General features: G+C 48.8%; 1 protein-coding gene across 2 annotated transcripts in view; it reads right to left on the reverse strand.

Moving 5' to 3' along the window:
* Nucleotides 1–1,925: 1,925 nt before the first annotated feature.
* NEK6 (NIMA related kinase 6) overlaps nt 1,926–16,661 on the reverse strand; it is a 135,595-nt gene continuing 120,859 nt past the window's right edge. For both annotated transcript variants that reach the window (XM_067471738.1, XM_067471737.1), the window contains exons 9-10: nt 13,224–13,337; nt 1,926–3,699 (exon numbers count right to left, since the gene is read on the reverse strand). In XM_067471738.1, coding sequence (XP_067327839.1) covers nt 3,589–3,699; nt 13,224–13,337 — 225 coding nt within the window. In that variant the 3' untranslated portion in view covers nt 1,926–3,588. The remainder of the gene's footprint in view (nt 3,700–13,223; nt 13,338–16,661) is intronic.

Consider the following 16,661-nt stretch of genomic DNA (forward strand, 5'->3'; position numbering starts at 1 on the left):
AGCATTTGATTGAGTGCTATTACAATGAGGTAAAGAAGATCGGAATGGAACAAGGAATATGAGACTGGTTATGATTCTACTAAGAGACGAAGCGGATTTTTAGTGTTGTCTGTAATTGTTGTATAGTCTATATGTGGTTGTAACGGGTTTCTCTTTGTAAAGTGTCTTCTATATGTATTTGTACACTGCCATGAGTCGCCCTGTGGGCTGAGAATGGCGGTTAATAAGTGCATCAAATAAATAAATACAGGTGTCACTTTTGTCCTAAGCTTAGGGAGAAGAGGTGGGTAATAAGTACATTTATTGCTGTTGTTGTTATTAGGATTAGTTTTGCATCTCTTAAGCAGCTAAGTCCACATCTTACCATACAGAGGAAGGATATGGAAGGCAGCACCAAAACAAGGTATTGAGGGGAAAGAGGACCAAGAGAGAAGGCGAGTGTGTTATGGAGGACTCTCTGCAGCCGGAGTGACCGGTCTTGCGAAACCCTCTTGTACTGCCGAGGCAACAGGGATGTCGGGACGGAAGAGGCTGACGACCCACAAAAGATTACTACTACCACATCCGCTCTAGATGATTAAATATAGTTCTCTGTGTCCAAGCAGATGGCTACTAGTGGATGGAATATGCTCTGTATCGGAAACTATTTAGACAAGCTGGAATGTGTCCAGAGGAGGGCGACTCAAATGATCAAGGGTCTGGAGAACAAGCCCTATGAGGAGCGGCTTAGGGAACTGGGCATGTTTAGCCTGAAGAAGAGAAGGCTGAGAGGAGATATGATAGCCATGTATAAATATGTGAGAGGAAGCCACAGGGAGGAGGGAGAAAGCTTGTTTTCTGCTTCCCTGGAGACTAGGACACGAAACAATGGCTTCAAACTACAAGAAAGTAGATTCCATCTGAACATGAGGAAGAACTTCCTGACTGTGAGAGCTGTTCAGCAGTGGAACTCTCTGCCCCCGAGTGTGGTGGAGGCTCCTTCTTTGGAAGCTTTGAAGCAGAGGTTGGATGGCCATCTGTGAGGGGTGATTTGAATGCAATATTCCTGCTTCTTGGCAGAATGGGGTTGGACTGGATGGCCCAGGAGGTCTCTTCCAACTCTTTGATTCTATGATTCTATGATTTATTTATTATGTATTAATTTGGGGTATTTGTATACCGCCCTTTTCAACCCCAAAGGGGACACAGTGTGGGCAACAACTCAATGCCATTGATAAGAAACAATGTAAAACATCAACATTGATGTTTTATACTAGAGCTGATGTGATCTGTCCAGTGCAATTAACTAGAGCTGGTGGGGTTTATCCAATGCTGTTTTCTGAATTGGCACCCCAGATAACCAAACTGAATCTAAAGTTGGCCAAAAACCGATTCGTAATCCTTTTGGAACTAATGTTGGAGAAAGGTCCCTGGTCAAAATGGTCAGTCCCTGGTTTTCTGTGGGTGAGCAGATGGCAACTTATGGGTGGCATGTGTTCTGTATCATTAACTAGAGCTGATGTGGTCTATCCGATGCAATCGTCTGAATCGGCACCTCAGACAAGCAAACCGAATCTAAAGTTGCCCCGAAACTGATTCGTAACCCTTTTGGTAGTAATGTTGGAGAGAGGTCCCTGGTCAAAAAAAGCCTGGGAACCACTGCTTGACCACAGCCACACGTAAGCCCAGTCCATTCTGCGTGGATTTGAGGGGCCAAGTCGGATGGGGCTCTGCTTTTGTGCAGCTCGGAGGCAATGGCTTCCATGTGCATCTTTTCAAGCAAGACGGACAGGATGCCAAAGGAGACCAGATTCTTCTGTGTCTTGGCTCCACTGCCCTTCTGCCATTTAATGAACCAACAACGCCCCGGCTTTTCGGTTTTACAGGCCAAGCAGTCTTTCCTCGGATCCAGAACCTCAGGTACGCGAAGAACATGAAGGCACACATTTTTGATTTTTACAAAGAAAAACTTTTATTTTGTAAATCATTTAAATCTTATCTAAAAATGCACAGTTGCCAATAAAAAGAGGAAAAGGAAAAGCAACATCTTTGGAAATGCCTTTACCCGAAGCGCAAAGGAGGAGACCTGACAGAGCAAGCGAGAGAGGCCAGGCTGGGCAGAGGCCGACCTGGAATCGGAAGCTTCCCAAAAGCCAGCGACAAACCGGATGCCGCACATCCCGCCCCCGAAGAAACCCCAAATACTAAATTGTGTCGATTGAAGGAGGCTCTCTCTGGATCCTCTGAGAGAAAGGAGAGGCCGCCCAAACAGTTTTGGAGCACAGAGCTGAAGAAGATATTTGCAACGGAGCTGAAATTTACCGATTAATAGGCTGGACTTTCTGGAGGGAGGAGACCGCCACAGCAATTCAGCGCTGGTATTAACCCTCTCGAGGATTGTTTCTACGCCACGTAGTAAGCCACAGAGTGAATGAGCCACAGAAATCCCTGCGTTTCCAGAAAAGGGGAAAACCCGGAGCCCCGCAATGCCGCGCGCCCCTCGCATCCTTCAGAAACACTGAAACCAACTGAGCACCGTTCCTACAAACGCAGCAGGGAAACCCGGCTTGTCGCGAATGGAGATCCGACCGCCGAGCCAATTAACCGATTTGGCCGACTTAAACCTAAGTCTTTACCGTTTCCTTCAAATCGGCTTGTTTAAACTATTCACATTTGTCAAATGAGTGTTCACAGTAAATAAGTTTGAAAGAACGTTTTCTTGGACTGACTGCATTCCGCGATGAATGGAATCCCCTTTTTGTAAAACGTCAACAACACTGTTAAGGTGGCTGGGTTTTCACCACGGATTTTGCACAAAAGGTCCTCTCGCTCGGCCCCCGGGATCCTGCTAACAGTCACACTGGTTGCGTAAGAACGGCTACGGAGATGTGTGTCGTTTCTGTGCCAGCGCGGGACCGGGAACAGACAAAAGAGAGCTTTGGTTGGAGGCCTGCAACACGGCCCTTGCTCGCAGATGGATTGCAGCCATACTGACAACATGCATTGCAAAATACGTCGTTCTAAAGTTGGATTTAAAAAATATATATCTTTTAGAAACTGAACTTGCGATTAACCATTGGCAGAAGAGGCAAAAGTAGCAGTTATTATACAAATTACACACTCACGCGCACGCACACACCCACACACGCAATCTATGGTTATTCTTACATTAGTAATAAAGTGATTTCACCAAAGGAATTATTTCAATAGTTCACATTAGTTAAGATAACAAGGGGTGTGTGTGTCGGATACACAAAATGAGAAACCCTTGCCTAGGAAAGCCTAACCTAGATTACACACAAAACAGTTAAGAAAGGATCTTTGAAAGTGATCTACATCTGTAACAACATGTTATTGGCTTTGTCAAAAGCAAAACGCACACTTGCAGCAGCGCCTCGCGGCCCTGGCGGAGAGCGGGTCCGCGCCGGGAGCGCCCTGCAAATGGCCGGCAGAAGCCGCGGAGCCTCTTCCGAGGAAGGCTCCGCTCTCCTGCGCGCGTTTGGCGAGGCACCTCTCGGTTTCGTCTGAGACAGAAGGTTCAAGTAAGACTACGCTGGGATGGCTTGTGTCGGAGCGCACCGGGCAGGCGGACAAAGGACGGGCGGCTCCTCAAGTGCTGGAGGTCCAGACGTGCATCTGTTTGGCCAGCTGGTGCACGTAGCCAATGTCGGGCCTCTGGTCCGGGTCCGGGTATATGCACATGCTGACCAGCTCTCGCAGCTGCAGAGAGAGAAACAGAAGGAACGAGAGAGAGAAAACGTGAGGAAGAAAAAGAACGAAAGGGAGAAGGAGAGCAAGAGAGAGGAATTGGCCCAGGAAACACAGCTCTCCAACCACCCATTGCCAGAGGCGTTTCAAGGACTCCATCGCCTTGCTTGAGAATGTAAACATGCAGCTTTTGTTTCCCCAAAATAAGATGGTAAAATAAGGTATGCTTGTATACCAGGCCTGGGCCAACTTGGGCCCTCCCTCCAAGTGTTTTGGACTTCAACTCCCGCAACGTGGGTATGCAGGTGAGCCCTTGAATGACTGGAGTGTCCAGTTCCAAGAGGACAAAGGCATTGGTCAACTTGGGCCCTCTCTCCAGGTGTTTTGGACTCCCACAATGTGGGTATGCAGATGGTCCCTTGAATGACTGGAGTGTCCAGTTCCAAGAGGACAAAGGCATGGGCCAACTTGGGCCCTCCCTCCAGGTGTTTTGGGCTCCAACTCCCACAACATGGGTATGCAGATGACCCCTTGATGGACTGAAGTGTCCAGTTCCAAGAGGACCAAAGCCTGGGCCAAAGTGGGCCCTCCAGGTGTTTTGTGGGACTCCAGCTCCCACCCACACACACACACACACACACACTTATTTATTTATTTTATTTGGGGTGCTTCTACCCCGCCCTTCTCAACCCCCTCGGGAGGACTCAGGGCGGCTTACAAAAGGCACAATTCGATGCCTAACAATTACAACATACAATGCACTATACAATACACAAATTTACCACATAATATCACAGTTATAACTAATTAAAACAATCAGACAGTATACTAGCAGCAATAAAAACATCTTGTGGTCAATGTTCACCACATCCAAGTCCGTAAACCATTTAGCATTGTCATTATCCTTTCCTACTCTGGTCATTATTGGTTGTCTTTGTCCGTCTGCCAGCCTACCCGAAGGCCTGGTCCCACATCCAGGTTTTTAGCTTCTTCCTGAAGGAGAGGAGGGATGTTGATGTCCTAATATCCCCGGGGAGTGCATTCCACAGGTGAGGGGCCACCACCAAGAAGGCCTTGTCCCTCGTCCCCACCAGTCTCGTTTGTGATAAAGGTGGGGCCGAGAGCAGGGCCCCCTCAGCAGATCTCAAACTCCGAGGTGGGACGTAGAAGGAGATACATTCGGACAGGTATGCTGGGCCGGAGCCGTAAAGGGTTTTGTAGGTCAAAACCAGCACATGACCCCCTTATTGACTAAATGTCCAGTTCCAAGAGGACAAAGACCTGGGCCAACTTGGGCCCTCTCTCCATGTGGTTTGGACTCCAGCTCCCATAACATGGGTATGCAGATGACCCCTAGATTGACTGACATATCTGGTTCCAAGAGGACAAAGGCATAGGCCAATGTGGGCCCTCCCTCCAAGTGTTTTGGACTTTCACAATGTGAGTATGCAGATAACCCCTTGATAGACTGAAGAGTCCAGTTTCCAAGTGGAAACAAAAGGGCCTGAGGCTGTTAGGAACTGTGGGAGTTGGGAGTCCAAACCACCTGGTTTGCACACACGCGCACACAGAAATGCCTACAGGCTAATGGCAACCTTGCAACTGAGCATTCTTTAAGGCTTTGAGGACTCAACCTTGTCGATGGCAGACCTGCATTCGCTATCCATCATCATTAGCCCCTTCAAAGGGGCCCGACAGTTTTGCAATTGCGTATGGACATCTTGCCCAAGAACGTGGCATCTAAATCTTACAAAATGACGATTCAGCTGATCTATGTGGCAGGAATGGCTTGGTGTAAAAGAGCCACGCTGTAACCAACCACTGAGTTGAGGTGGCATGTGCAAGTGGCGCAGCTGGGCACACACTGAAAGGCCATCTGGGGCGATTTTGCCTTAAATGTGAGCTTGAATTCCCATCTGGCTGGAATTATTCAAAAATGAGTGCATGAATAAGGGTGGTTTTTTTTTTTTTGAGAAACTGCAAGTATCTTCTGGTGTGAGAGACTCGGCCGTCTGCAAGGACATTGCCCAGGGGACATTGCGTAGACATTTGATGCTTCATACCATCCTTGTGGGAGGCTTCTCTCATGTCCTTGCATGGGGAGCTGAAGCTGACAGCGGGAGCTCAACCCACTCTTCCCAGATTCAAGCCGTGTCCTGCCAGCACAAGTGTTTAACCGTTGCGCCCCCAGGTTGGCCAAAGATAGAGAAGGGCCAGGAGAGGCCCAGAGCAGCGCCTTCCCAGGCCTGGTGTGCTCCTGATCTTTGGCTCACACTGGATGGATGGTGCAAAGGAAAGTGGCCAGCCCAAACATCTAGAGCAGTGGTTCTCAACCTGGGGGTTGCGACCCCCAGAAGGGTCAACTGGCCGTTTCCAAGACTCACAGCACCACCTCCTTTGGCCCCACCCCCCTCAGCATCCCTGCAATGGGTTGTTGTAGGTTTTTTCGGGCTGTATGGCCATGGTCTAGAGGCATTCTCTCCTGACGTTTCACCTGCATCTATGACAAGCATCCTCAGAGGTTGAGAGGTCTGTTGGAACTCGTAAAAAGGGTTTATATATCTGTGGAATGACCAGGGTGGGACAAAGGACTCTTGTCTACTGGAGCTAGGGGGGAATGTTTCAACTGACCACCTTGATTAGCATATAATGGCCTGACAGTGCCTGGAGCAATCTTTTGTTGAGAGGTGATTCAATGTCCTTGTTTGTTTCCTCTCTGTTTGTTGTGCTGTTCTAATTTTAGAGTTTTTTTTAATACTGGTAGCCAAATTTTGTTCATTTTCATGGTTTCCCCCTTTCTGCTGAAATTGTCCACATGCTTCTTGTGGATTTCAATGGCTTTTCTGTGTAGCCTGACATGGTGGTCGTGACAGTGGTCCAGCATTTCATAGAATCATAGAATTATATAATCCTAGAATCCACGAGTGGGAAGAGACCTCCTGGGCCATCCTCCAGTCCAACCCCCTTCTGCCAAGAAGCAGGAATATTGCATTCAAAGCACCCCTGACAGGTGGCCATCCAGCCCCTGTTTAAAAGCTTCCAAAGAAGGAGCCTCCACCACACTCCCTCCGGGGCAGAGAGTTCCACTGCTGAACGGCCCTCACAGTCAGGAAGTTCTTCCTCATTTTCTGTGTTCTCAAATAACATGCTGTGTCCAGGTTGGTTCATTGGGTGCTCTACTATGGCTGGCTTCTCTGGTTGAAGAAGTCTGCATGCCTTTCATGTTCAAAGACATCTAATCACCTCTCAACAAAAGTTTGCTCTAGGCACTGTCAGGCCATTATATGCTAATCAAGGTGGTCAGTTGAAACATTCCCCCCTAGCTCCACCAGACAAGAGTCCTTTATCCCACCTTGGTCATCATTCCTCAGAGATATAAACCCATTTTCTTCGTTCCAAGAGACCTCACTACCTCTGAGGATGCTTGCCATAGATGCAGGCGAAATGTCAGGAGAGAATGCCTCTAGACCATGGCCATATTGCCCAAAAAAAACTACAACAACCCAGTGATTCTGGCCATGAAAGCCTTCAACAATACAAAATAATTTTATGTTTGGGGGTCACCACAATGTGAGGAACTGTATTTAGGGGTCACGGCATTAGAAAGGTTGAGAACCCCTGATCTAGAGGCTGGGCCAGTCATGGAGGCCATAGAGAGGGGGAATGGACCTCTTCCAGGAGCAACTTCCTCCACTTCTGGACCTCCTTTGGGGCCCACTTGCCCCAGTGGTGACCCCCTCGCTTGGGCTTCCATCAAGGGAAGCAAGCTCAGAAGCGGCTCCTGCTCCCTCCTCCTCCTCCTCCTCCTCCTGCGCTTTCTTTCCGTTTTGCACTTGAAAAGACCAGAGTTTTTAATTGCCGGGCCCTTGGAAGCTGCTTCCACGCCCCGTGGCACCCAGAGAAACAGCCGCCAGGAGCCTCTGATCTCCTCCCTCCCTCCCCCAGCAACAGAGCCAATTATTTCCATGGTAATTAAAAGCACCGACTGCCCCACCATCATCGGCCCCCCTTCCCGCGCCCCAGACGCAGCAGCCCCTCTCTTGCCTTCAGGGAGTGGGCCTGACGTGGCAGAAGGCCTTCTGTGTTTTGGTTTGTGCAATCTCTCCCGTGGATGACCCAAAAGAGGGTCCAAAGCAGCCCAAAAGGAAGCGTGCGTTGTGGAGGAAAGGGACTACGTCAAGCCTCTCTCCACGGAGGACGTCCTGGCTCGTTCTGTCTGGTGAACGTCTCTGGCTCTCCCAATGAGAAGGGTCTTCTGCTTTTTGGGGGCAATACAACTCTGTGGCAAAGGTCTATTTTTCCCAGACCAACCTAGATGGAAAGTGGATTGTCGAAGGCTTTCATGGCCAGAATCAAATGCTAATCCAGGTGGTCAGTTGAAACATTCCCACCTAGCTCCAGCATCAACTCACATAATGTATTGTCGAAGGCTTTCATGGCCGGAATCACTGGGTTGTTGTAGGTTTTTTCGGGCTGTATGGCCATGGTCTAGAGGCATTCTCTCCTGACGTTTCGCCTGCATCTATGGCAAGCATCCTCAGAGGTAGTGAGGTCTGTTGGAACTAGGAAAATGGGTTTATATATCTGTGGAATGATGACCAGGGTGGGACAAAGGATTCTTGTCTGCTGGAGCTAGGTGGGAATGTTTCAACTGACCACCTTGATTAGCATACAATGGCCTGGCAGTGCCTAGAGCAAACTTTTGTTGAGAGGTGATTAGATGTCCTTGTTTAATGTATTGTCGAAGGCTTTCATGGCCAGAATCACTGGGTTGTTGTAGGTTTTTCCGGGCTATATAGCCATGTTCTAGAGGCATTCTCTCCTGACATTTCGTCTGCATCTATGGCAAGCATCCTCAGAGGTAGAGAGGTCTGCTGGAAGTAGGAAAATGAGTTTATATATCTGTGGAATGGCCAGGGTGGGACAAAGGACTCTTGTCTGCTGGAGTTAGGTGTGAATATTTCAACTGTCCACCTTGATTAGCATATAATGGCCTGACAGTGCCTGGAGCAAACTTTTGTTGAGAGGTGATTAGATGTCCTTGTTGTAGGCTTTTTCGGGCAATATGGCCATGGTCTAGAGGCATTCTCTCCTGACGTTTCGCCTGCATCTATGGCAAGCATCCTCAGAGGTTGTGAGGTCTGTTGGAACTAGGAAAAAAGGGTTTATATATCTGTGGAATGACCGGGGTGGGGCAAAGGACTCTTGTCTGCTGGAGCTAGGTGGGAATGTTTCAACTGACCACCTGGATTACCATATAATGGCCTGACAGTGCCTGGAGCAAACTTTTGTTGAGAGGTCATTAGATGTCTGGGTTGTTGTAGGTTTCTTTCGGGCTCTATGGCCATGGTCTAGAGGCATTCTCTCCTGACGTTTCGCCTGCATCTATGGCAAGCATCCTCAGAGGTTGTGAGGTCTGTTGGAACTAGGAAAGTGGGTTTATATATCTGTGGAATAATGACCAGGGTGGGACAAAGGACTCTTGTCTGCTGGAGCTAGGGGTGAATGTTTCAACTGACTACCTTAATTAGTGGGTTGTTGTAGGTTTTTCGGGCTAGATGGCCATGTTCTAGAGGCATTCTCTCCTGACGTTTTGCCTGCATCTATGGCAAGCATCCTCAGAGGTAGTGAGGTCTGTTGGAAGTAGGAAAAAGGGTTTATATATCTGTGGAATGACCAGGGTGGGACAAAGGACTCGTGTGTGCTGGAGCTAGGTGGGAATGTTTCAACTGACCACCTTGATTAAAATATAATGGCCTGGCAGTGCCTAGAGCAAACTTTTGTTGAGAGGTGATTAGATATCCTTGATCATGAAAGGCATGCAGTCTACTTAAACCAGAGAAGTCAGCCATAGCAGAGCACCAGATGAAAAGGGTTTATATATCTGTGGAATAATGACCAGGGTGAGACAAAGAACTCTTGTCTGCTGGAGCTAGATGGGAATGTTTCAACTGACCACCTTGATTTTCAACTGACCACCCCTCTATTCCGCTCTGGTTAGATCACTTTACCTGGAATATTGTGTCCAATTCTGGGCACCACAATTCAAGAGAGATATTGACTCTAAGCTGGAATATTGTGTCCAGAGGAGGGCGACTAAAATGATCAAGGGTCTGGAGAACAAGCCCTATGAGGAGCGGCTTAAGGAGCTGGGCATGTTTAGCCTGAAGAAGAGAAGGCTGAGAGGAGATATGATGAGGGCCATGTATAAATAGGTGAGAGGAAGCCACAGGGAGGAGGGAGCAGATCAGGGGTGTGGAGAACAAGCCCTATGAGGAGCGGCTTAAGGAGCTGGGCATGTTTAGCCTGAAGAAGAGAAGGCTGAGAGGAGACATGATGAGGGCCATGTATAAATAGGTGAGAGGAAGCCACAGGGAGGAGGAGGGAGGGAGCTTGCTTTCTGCTTCCCTGGAGAGAGACTAGGACGCAATGGAACAATGGCTTCAAAGTACAAGAGAGGAGATTCCACCTGAACATGAGGAAGAACTTCCTGACTGTGAGAGCCGTTCAGCAGTGGAACTCTCTGCCCCGGAGGGAGTGTGGTGGAGGCTCCTTCTTTGGAAGCTTTGAAGCAGAGGCTGGATGGCCATCTGCCAGGGGTGCTTTGAATGCAATATTCCTGCTTCTTGGCAGAATGGGGTTGGACTGGATGGTGGCCCAGGAGGGCTCTTCCAACTCTTTGATTCTATGATTAGCATTTGATGGCCTGGCAGTGCCTGGGGCAATCTTTTGTGGAGAGGTGATTATTTCCCAGATTATTTCCTCTCTGTTGTTTTGCTGTTGTAATTTTGGAGTTTTTTAAATACTGGTAGCCAGATTTTGTTCATTTTCTGTCAGACTACACAGAGAAGCATGTGGACAATTTCAACAAAAAGGAGGAAACCATGAAAAGGAACAACCTAGATGGAAAGGTTACGCAAACCTTCCGTACCCCGGACCAGAAATGTGTGCGTGGGAACATGGACGGAGACCTGTGAGCGCCGGGTGCCGTTTTGCACGCCTCGCCCTCATGCGTGCAAAGGCACCATCTGGAACCGACTTGGTTGAGGACCTGCCACCCTTCTCACCCTGCATGGTAGCACCAGGCCGCATCATGCACTCTTGAGCGCTGCCAGAGGGAGGCAAACCGACGGTAATTGGAGAGGCAGGAAACACATCTGTCAACCTGCACTAATTCCGGCTGCCGGGAGGCAGATTCCGGGGAGTGGGAGCCAAGCGGAGCACACACACCCCTTGCCACGGAGGGAGAGTGCGTGCAGTCTGACGAGGCCACTGGGGCATTGGCCACGGCTGGGCATCGGGCATCCTGGTGAGTTTTGGGGCGCACGGGGAGAAAAGGAAAGCGCCCTTCTCTCAATCCGCAGCATCAGTGGGAGCCTTTGCCCGGACCCAGAGCTGCAGCCAAAGAAGCGCATAGGACAGCCAGGACTGAAGGGGCAACACCTGCAATGACTTACAGAGAATCCTAGAGTGGGAAGAGACCTCCTGGGCCATCATCCAGTCCAACCCCATTCTGCCAAGAAGCAGGAATATTGCATTCAAAGCACCCCTGACAGATGGCCATCCAGCCTCTGCTTCAAAGCCTCCAAAGAAGGAGCCTCCACCACACTCCCTCCGGGGCAGAGAGTTCCACTGCTGAACAGCTCTCACAGTCATAGAATCATAGAATCCTAGAGTGGGAAGAGACCTCATGGGCAATCATCCAGTCCACCCCCATTCTGCCAAGAAGCAGAAATATTGCATTCAAAGCACCCCTGACAGATGGCCATCCAGCCTCTGTTTAAAAGCTTCCAAAGAAGGAGCCTCCACCACACTCCCTACGGGGCAGAGAGTTCCACTGCTGAACGGCTCTCTCTCACAGTCAGGAAGTTCTTCCTCATGTTCAGGTGGAATCTCCTCTCTTGTAGTTTGAAGCCATGGCTCCATTGCGTCCTAGTCTCCAGGGAAGCAGAAAGGAAGCTTGCTCCCTCTTCCCTACAACTTCCTCTCCCATCTTGATCCTCCTCCCTTTGACATCCCCTCACATCTTCATATATCGCCCTCATCATGTCTCCTCTCAGCCTTCTCTTCTTCAGGCTCAACATGCCCAGCTCCTTAAGCCGCTCCTCATAGGGCTTGTTCTCCAGACCCTTGATCATTCGAGTCGCCCTCCTCTGGACACATTCCAGCTTGTCAATATCTCTCTTGAATTGTGGTGCCCAGAACTGGACACAATATTCCAGGTAAAGTGGTCTAACCAAAGCGGAATAGAGCATGGGGAGCATGACTTCCCTAGATCTAGACACTCTGCTCCACTTGATGCCTGAGGCCAAAATCCCATTGGCTTTTTTTGCCGCCACATCACATTCCTGGCTCATGTTCCCCTTCCTCCCCACGAGGACTCCCAAGATCTTTTTCCCACGTCCTGCTCTCAAGCCAGGCCTCATTGTCCCCCATTCTGTCTCTTTGCATTTCGTTTTTTCTGCTTGAGTGGAGTCTCTTGCCTTTGTCCCTGTTGAACTTCATTTTGTTAGTTTTGGCCCATCATCTCTCTATTCTGTCAAGATCATTTTGATAAGGAGTTAAGGTGGGGAAAAGTGAAAAATATTCCAAACCAGTCAAAAAGCATTTTTTTTTTTGAGTGTTGAGAACATTGATCAACAATAACCGTCACAGTTTGGGACTCCGTTCTGTGCGATTTCGCCTTTGGTCGCACAAAAAATGGTCTCTTTTGCATAGAGAGCAGTGTTTTCTGTATGGAAAAGAGTATTTCTGCACCGAAACATTTTTCTGCGCGGAAAAGGCTGCCTATTGTACAAAAACAGACACGTGAAATTTTTGCACAGAACATGTCCTGAATTGTGACTACACCTCATCATTCTTGGAGGAGTATTGGTGAAAAATGGGAGAAAAGTTGTAAAAAAATGGCCTCCCTTGTGGGTGGCACTCCACCACGAAGCCCAAATGGCAGGGTTTCCTCTGCAGTGGCTCCCACACAGTGAAAGGGATGTTGCACCACTTCCTGGCGGCTTTCTGGGATTCTGGGTGGTTGTAGGTTTTTTTGGGCTATATGGCAAGCATGGTTTAGAGGCATTCTCTCCTGACATTTCGCCTGCATCTATGGCAGGCATCCTCAGGCCCCTTCCATGGCAAGCATGGTCTAGAGGCATTCTCTCCTGACGTTTCGCCTGCATCTATGGCAAGCATCCTCAGGCCCCTTCCATGGCAAGCATGGTCTAGTGGCATTCTCTCCTGACGTTTCGCCTGCATCTATGGCAAGCATCCTCAGGCCCTTTCCTTTTCCCCCTCAGCCGCTTAAGCTGAGGGGGAAAAGGAAGGGGTCTGAGGATGTTTGCCATAGATGCAGGCGAAACATCAGGAGAGAATGCCTGTAGACCATGCTTGCCATACAGCCCAAAAAAACCTACAACCACCCTTTTCTGGGATTTGTTTTGTTTTCACGTGTTTGGAGTTTACATACGTGTTTTGGGATCAAGATGAAGCTCGCCTTTGGGCAAGAGGATGGAAGGAGACCACGTTCCGCCCTTGGCGCTTACCTTTTCTGAATAATGTTCGGCCGGAAGAGGTGGGTAATCGCACTGCTCGATCTTTTGGCAGAGGGCAAACAGGTTCATTTTATCGCCATAGAAAGGACTCTGAAGAGCAGCCATCTGGAAAAGGAAATTCAAGAAATGCTCAGACACTAATCTTAGTACTTAGTTTGCGGTGGCATTGAGGGCATAGGTGATCCATGCGTGCATGATTCAAAGTTCTCACCACTTCTCAATCTTGTTTTACGGAGGTAGACCTCAAAACAGTTGCAAGAGGGAGCAAGGAACGGGAGAGGCCAGGCTGAGGGATAGGAAGTGCAAAGGAAAGAAACTGTCAGTTGGAACTTTCTTTATAACCGCACTGTATGCTCTGAGAAAGAAAGCCTTTCCACTCTCTTCATGAGCTAATTTATTTGCCAGTTGCACAATTGCAAGAGAGAGCAAGGAAGGGGAGGGCCAGGGTGAGGGTTAGGAAGTGCACAGGAAAGAAACTGTCAGTTGGAACTTTCTTTATAACCGCACTGTATGCTCTGAGAAAGAAAGCCTTTCCACTCTCTTCATGAGCTAATTTATTTGCCAGTTGCACAGCTGCAAGAGAGAGCAAGGAAGGGGAGGGCCAGGGTGAGGGTTAGGAGGTGCACAGGAAAGAAACTGTCAGTTGGAACTTTCTTTATAACCGCACTGTATGCTTCGAGAAAGAAAGCCTTTCCACTCTCTTTGTGAGCCAATTTATTTGCCAGTTGCACAGTTGCAAGAGAGAGCAAGGAAGGGGAGGGCCAGGGTGAGGGATAGGAGGTGCACAGGAAAGAAACTGTCAGTTGGAACTTTCTTTATAACCGCACTGTATGCTCTGAGAAAGAAAGCCTTTCCACTCTCTTCATGAGCTAATTTATTTGCCAGTTGCACAGTTGCAAGAGAGAGCAAGGAAGGGGAGGGCCAGGGTGAGGGTTAGGAGGTGCACAGGAAAGAAACTGTCAGTTGGAACTTTCTTTATAACCGCACTGTATGCTTCGAGAAAGAAAGCCTTTCCACTCTCTTTGTGAGCCAATTTATTTGCCAGTTGCACAGTTGCACGAGAGAGCAAGGAAGGGGAGGGCCAGGGTGAGGGATAGGAGGTGCACAGGAAAGAAACTGTCAGTTAGAACTTTCTTTATAACCGCACTGTATGCTTCGAGAAAGAAAGCCTTTCCACTCTCTTTGTGAGCCAATTTATTTGCCAGTTGCACAGTTGCAAGAGAGAGCAAGGAAGGGGAGGGCCAGGGTGAGGGATAGGAGGTGCACAGGAAAGAAACTGTCAGTTGGAACTTTCTTTATAACCGCACTGTATGCTCTGAGAAAGAAAGCCTTTCCACTCTCTTCATGAGCTAATTTATTTGCCAGTTGCACAGCTGCAAGAGAGAGCAAGGAAGGGGAGGGCCAGGGTGAGGGTTAGGAGGTGCACAGGAAAGAAACTGTCAGTTGGAACTTTCTTTATAACCGCACTGTATGCTTCGAGAAAGAAAGCCTTTCCACTCTCTTTGTGAGCCAATTTATTTGCCAGTTGCACAGTTGCAAGAGAGAGCAAGGAAGGGGAGGGCCAGGGTGAGGGATAGGAGGTGCACAGGAAAGAAACTGTCAGTTGGAACTTTCTTTATAACCGCACTGTATGCTCTGAGAAAGAAAGCCTTTCCACTCTCTTCATGAGCTAATTTATTTGCCAGTTGCACAGTTGCAAGAGAGAGCAAGGAAGGGGAGGGCCAGGGTGAGGGTTAGGAGGTGCACAGGAAAGAAACTGTCAGTTGGAACTTTCTTTATAACCGCACTGTATGCTTCGAGAAAGAAAGCCTTTCCACTCTCTTTGTGAGCCAATTTATTTGCCAGTTGCACAGTTGCACGAGAGAGCAAGGAAGGGGAGGGCCAGGGTGAGGGATAGGAGGTGCACAGGAAAGAAACTGTCAGTTAGAACTTTCTTTATAACCGCACTGTATGCTTCGAGAAAGAAAGCCTTTCCACTCTCTTTGTGAGCCAATTTATTTGCCAGTTGCACAGTTGCACGAGAGAGCAAGGAAGGGGAGGGCCAGGGTGAGGGATAGGAGGTGCACAGGAAAGAAACTGTCAGTTGGAACTTTCTTTATAACCGCACTGTATGCTTCGAGAAAGAAAGCCTTTCCACTCTCTTTGTGAGCCAATTTATTTGCCAGTTGCACAGTTGCAAGAGAGAGCAAGGAAGGGGAGGGCCAGGGTGAGGGATAGGAGGTGCACAGGAAAGAAACTGTCAGTTGGAACTTTCTTTATAACCGCACTGTATGCTCTGAGAAAGAAAGCCTTTCCACTCTCTTCATGAGCTAATTTATTTGCCAGTTGCACAGTTGCAAGAGAGAGCAAGGAAGGGGAGGGCCAGGGTGAGGGTTAGGAGGTGCACAGGAAAGAAACTGTCAGTTGGAACTTTCTTTATAACCGCACTGTATGCTTCGAGAAAGAAAGCCTTTCCACTCTCTTTGTGAGCCAATTTATTTGCCAGTTGCACAGTTGCACGAGAGAGCAAGGAAGGGGAGGGCCAGGGTGAGGGATAGGAGGTGCACAGGAAAGAAACTGTCAGTTAGAACTTTCTTTATAACCGCACTGTATGCTTCGAGAAAGAAAGCCTTTCCACTCTCTTTGTGAGCCAATTTATTTGCCAGTTGCACAGTTGCACGAGAGAGCAAGGAAGGGGAGGGCCAGGGTGAGGGATAGGAGGTGCACAGGAAAGAAACTGTCAGTTAGAACTTTCTTTATAACCGCACTGTATGCTTCGAGAAAGAAACCCTTCCCACTCTGTTTGTGAGCTAATTTATTTGCCACAAAGCTGCAGATCAGGACATTGAAGGCCGTAGCTCTTCCCTGAGCCCCAAAGTGGGGCCGTGGATCTCCGCCAGCCAGCCCCACTTCTCACCTCTGGGTTCATAGTCTTCCTTACACCAGCCCCTGGCAGGAATGTCCGCTAAAGGCCTTTGTAACAGGTAAATGTCAGCTGTGGAACGCTTGCTGAACGCAAAGTGTAATTTATGATAACCTTGGGGACCCGACAGGAAGATCTGAACTCTTGCGTAAGAGCGCTGTCGGGTTTCACATCTCATCCCGTTCCAGCTGAGGCACTTCAACACACGGTATTTTGTGCAGGCTCTGCAAAAATGTTGCACCTCCTTGGGAAATCTGCTGGACAACCAAAGGCAGGCTTGGCGCTCAAGGCTGCAAGCGGATCAAGTGAGGGTCCCTGCTGTGGTTCAGGGGGATCTTGGTTGGGGAATGACACATGAATGGAACTGGGTTTGTTTGGAAAGGGAACCACCTGGATGCAACCGATTTGCATGGACTGGCAATGCACAACATGGACTGGCCACGTCTGTACAGAACAGTCAAGTCAGTCAATGAAGCGAACACAACAAAACTGGGAGCACAGGCTCAAGACCCCTTCCTGCCTACTTG

This window comes from Anolis sagrei, chromosome 11 (genome assembly GCF_037176765.1).
Source record: "Anolis sagrei isolate rAnoSag1 chromosome 11, rAnoSag1.mat, whole genome shotgun sequence".
In the NCBI taxonomy this organism is placed as follows: Eukaryota; Metazoa; Chordata; class Lepidosauria; order Squamata; family Dactyloidae; genus Anolis; species Anolis sagrei.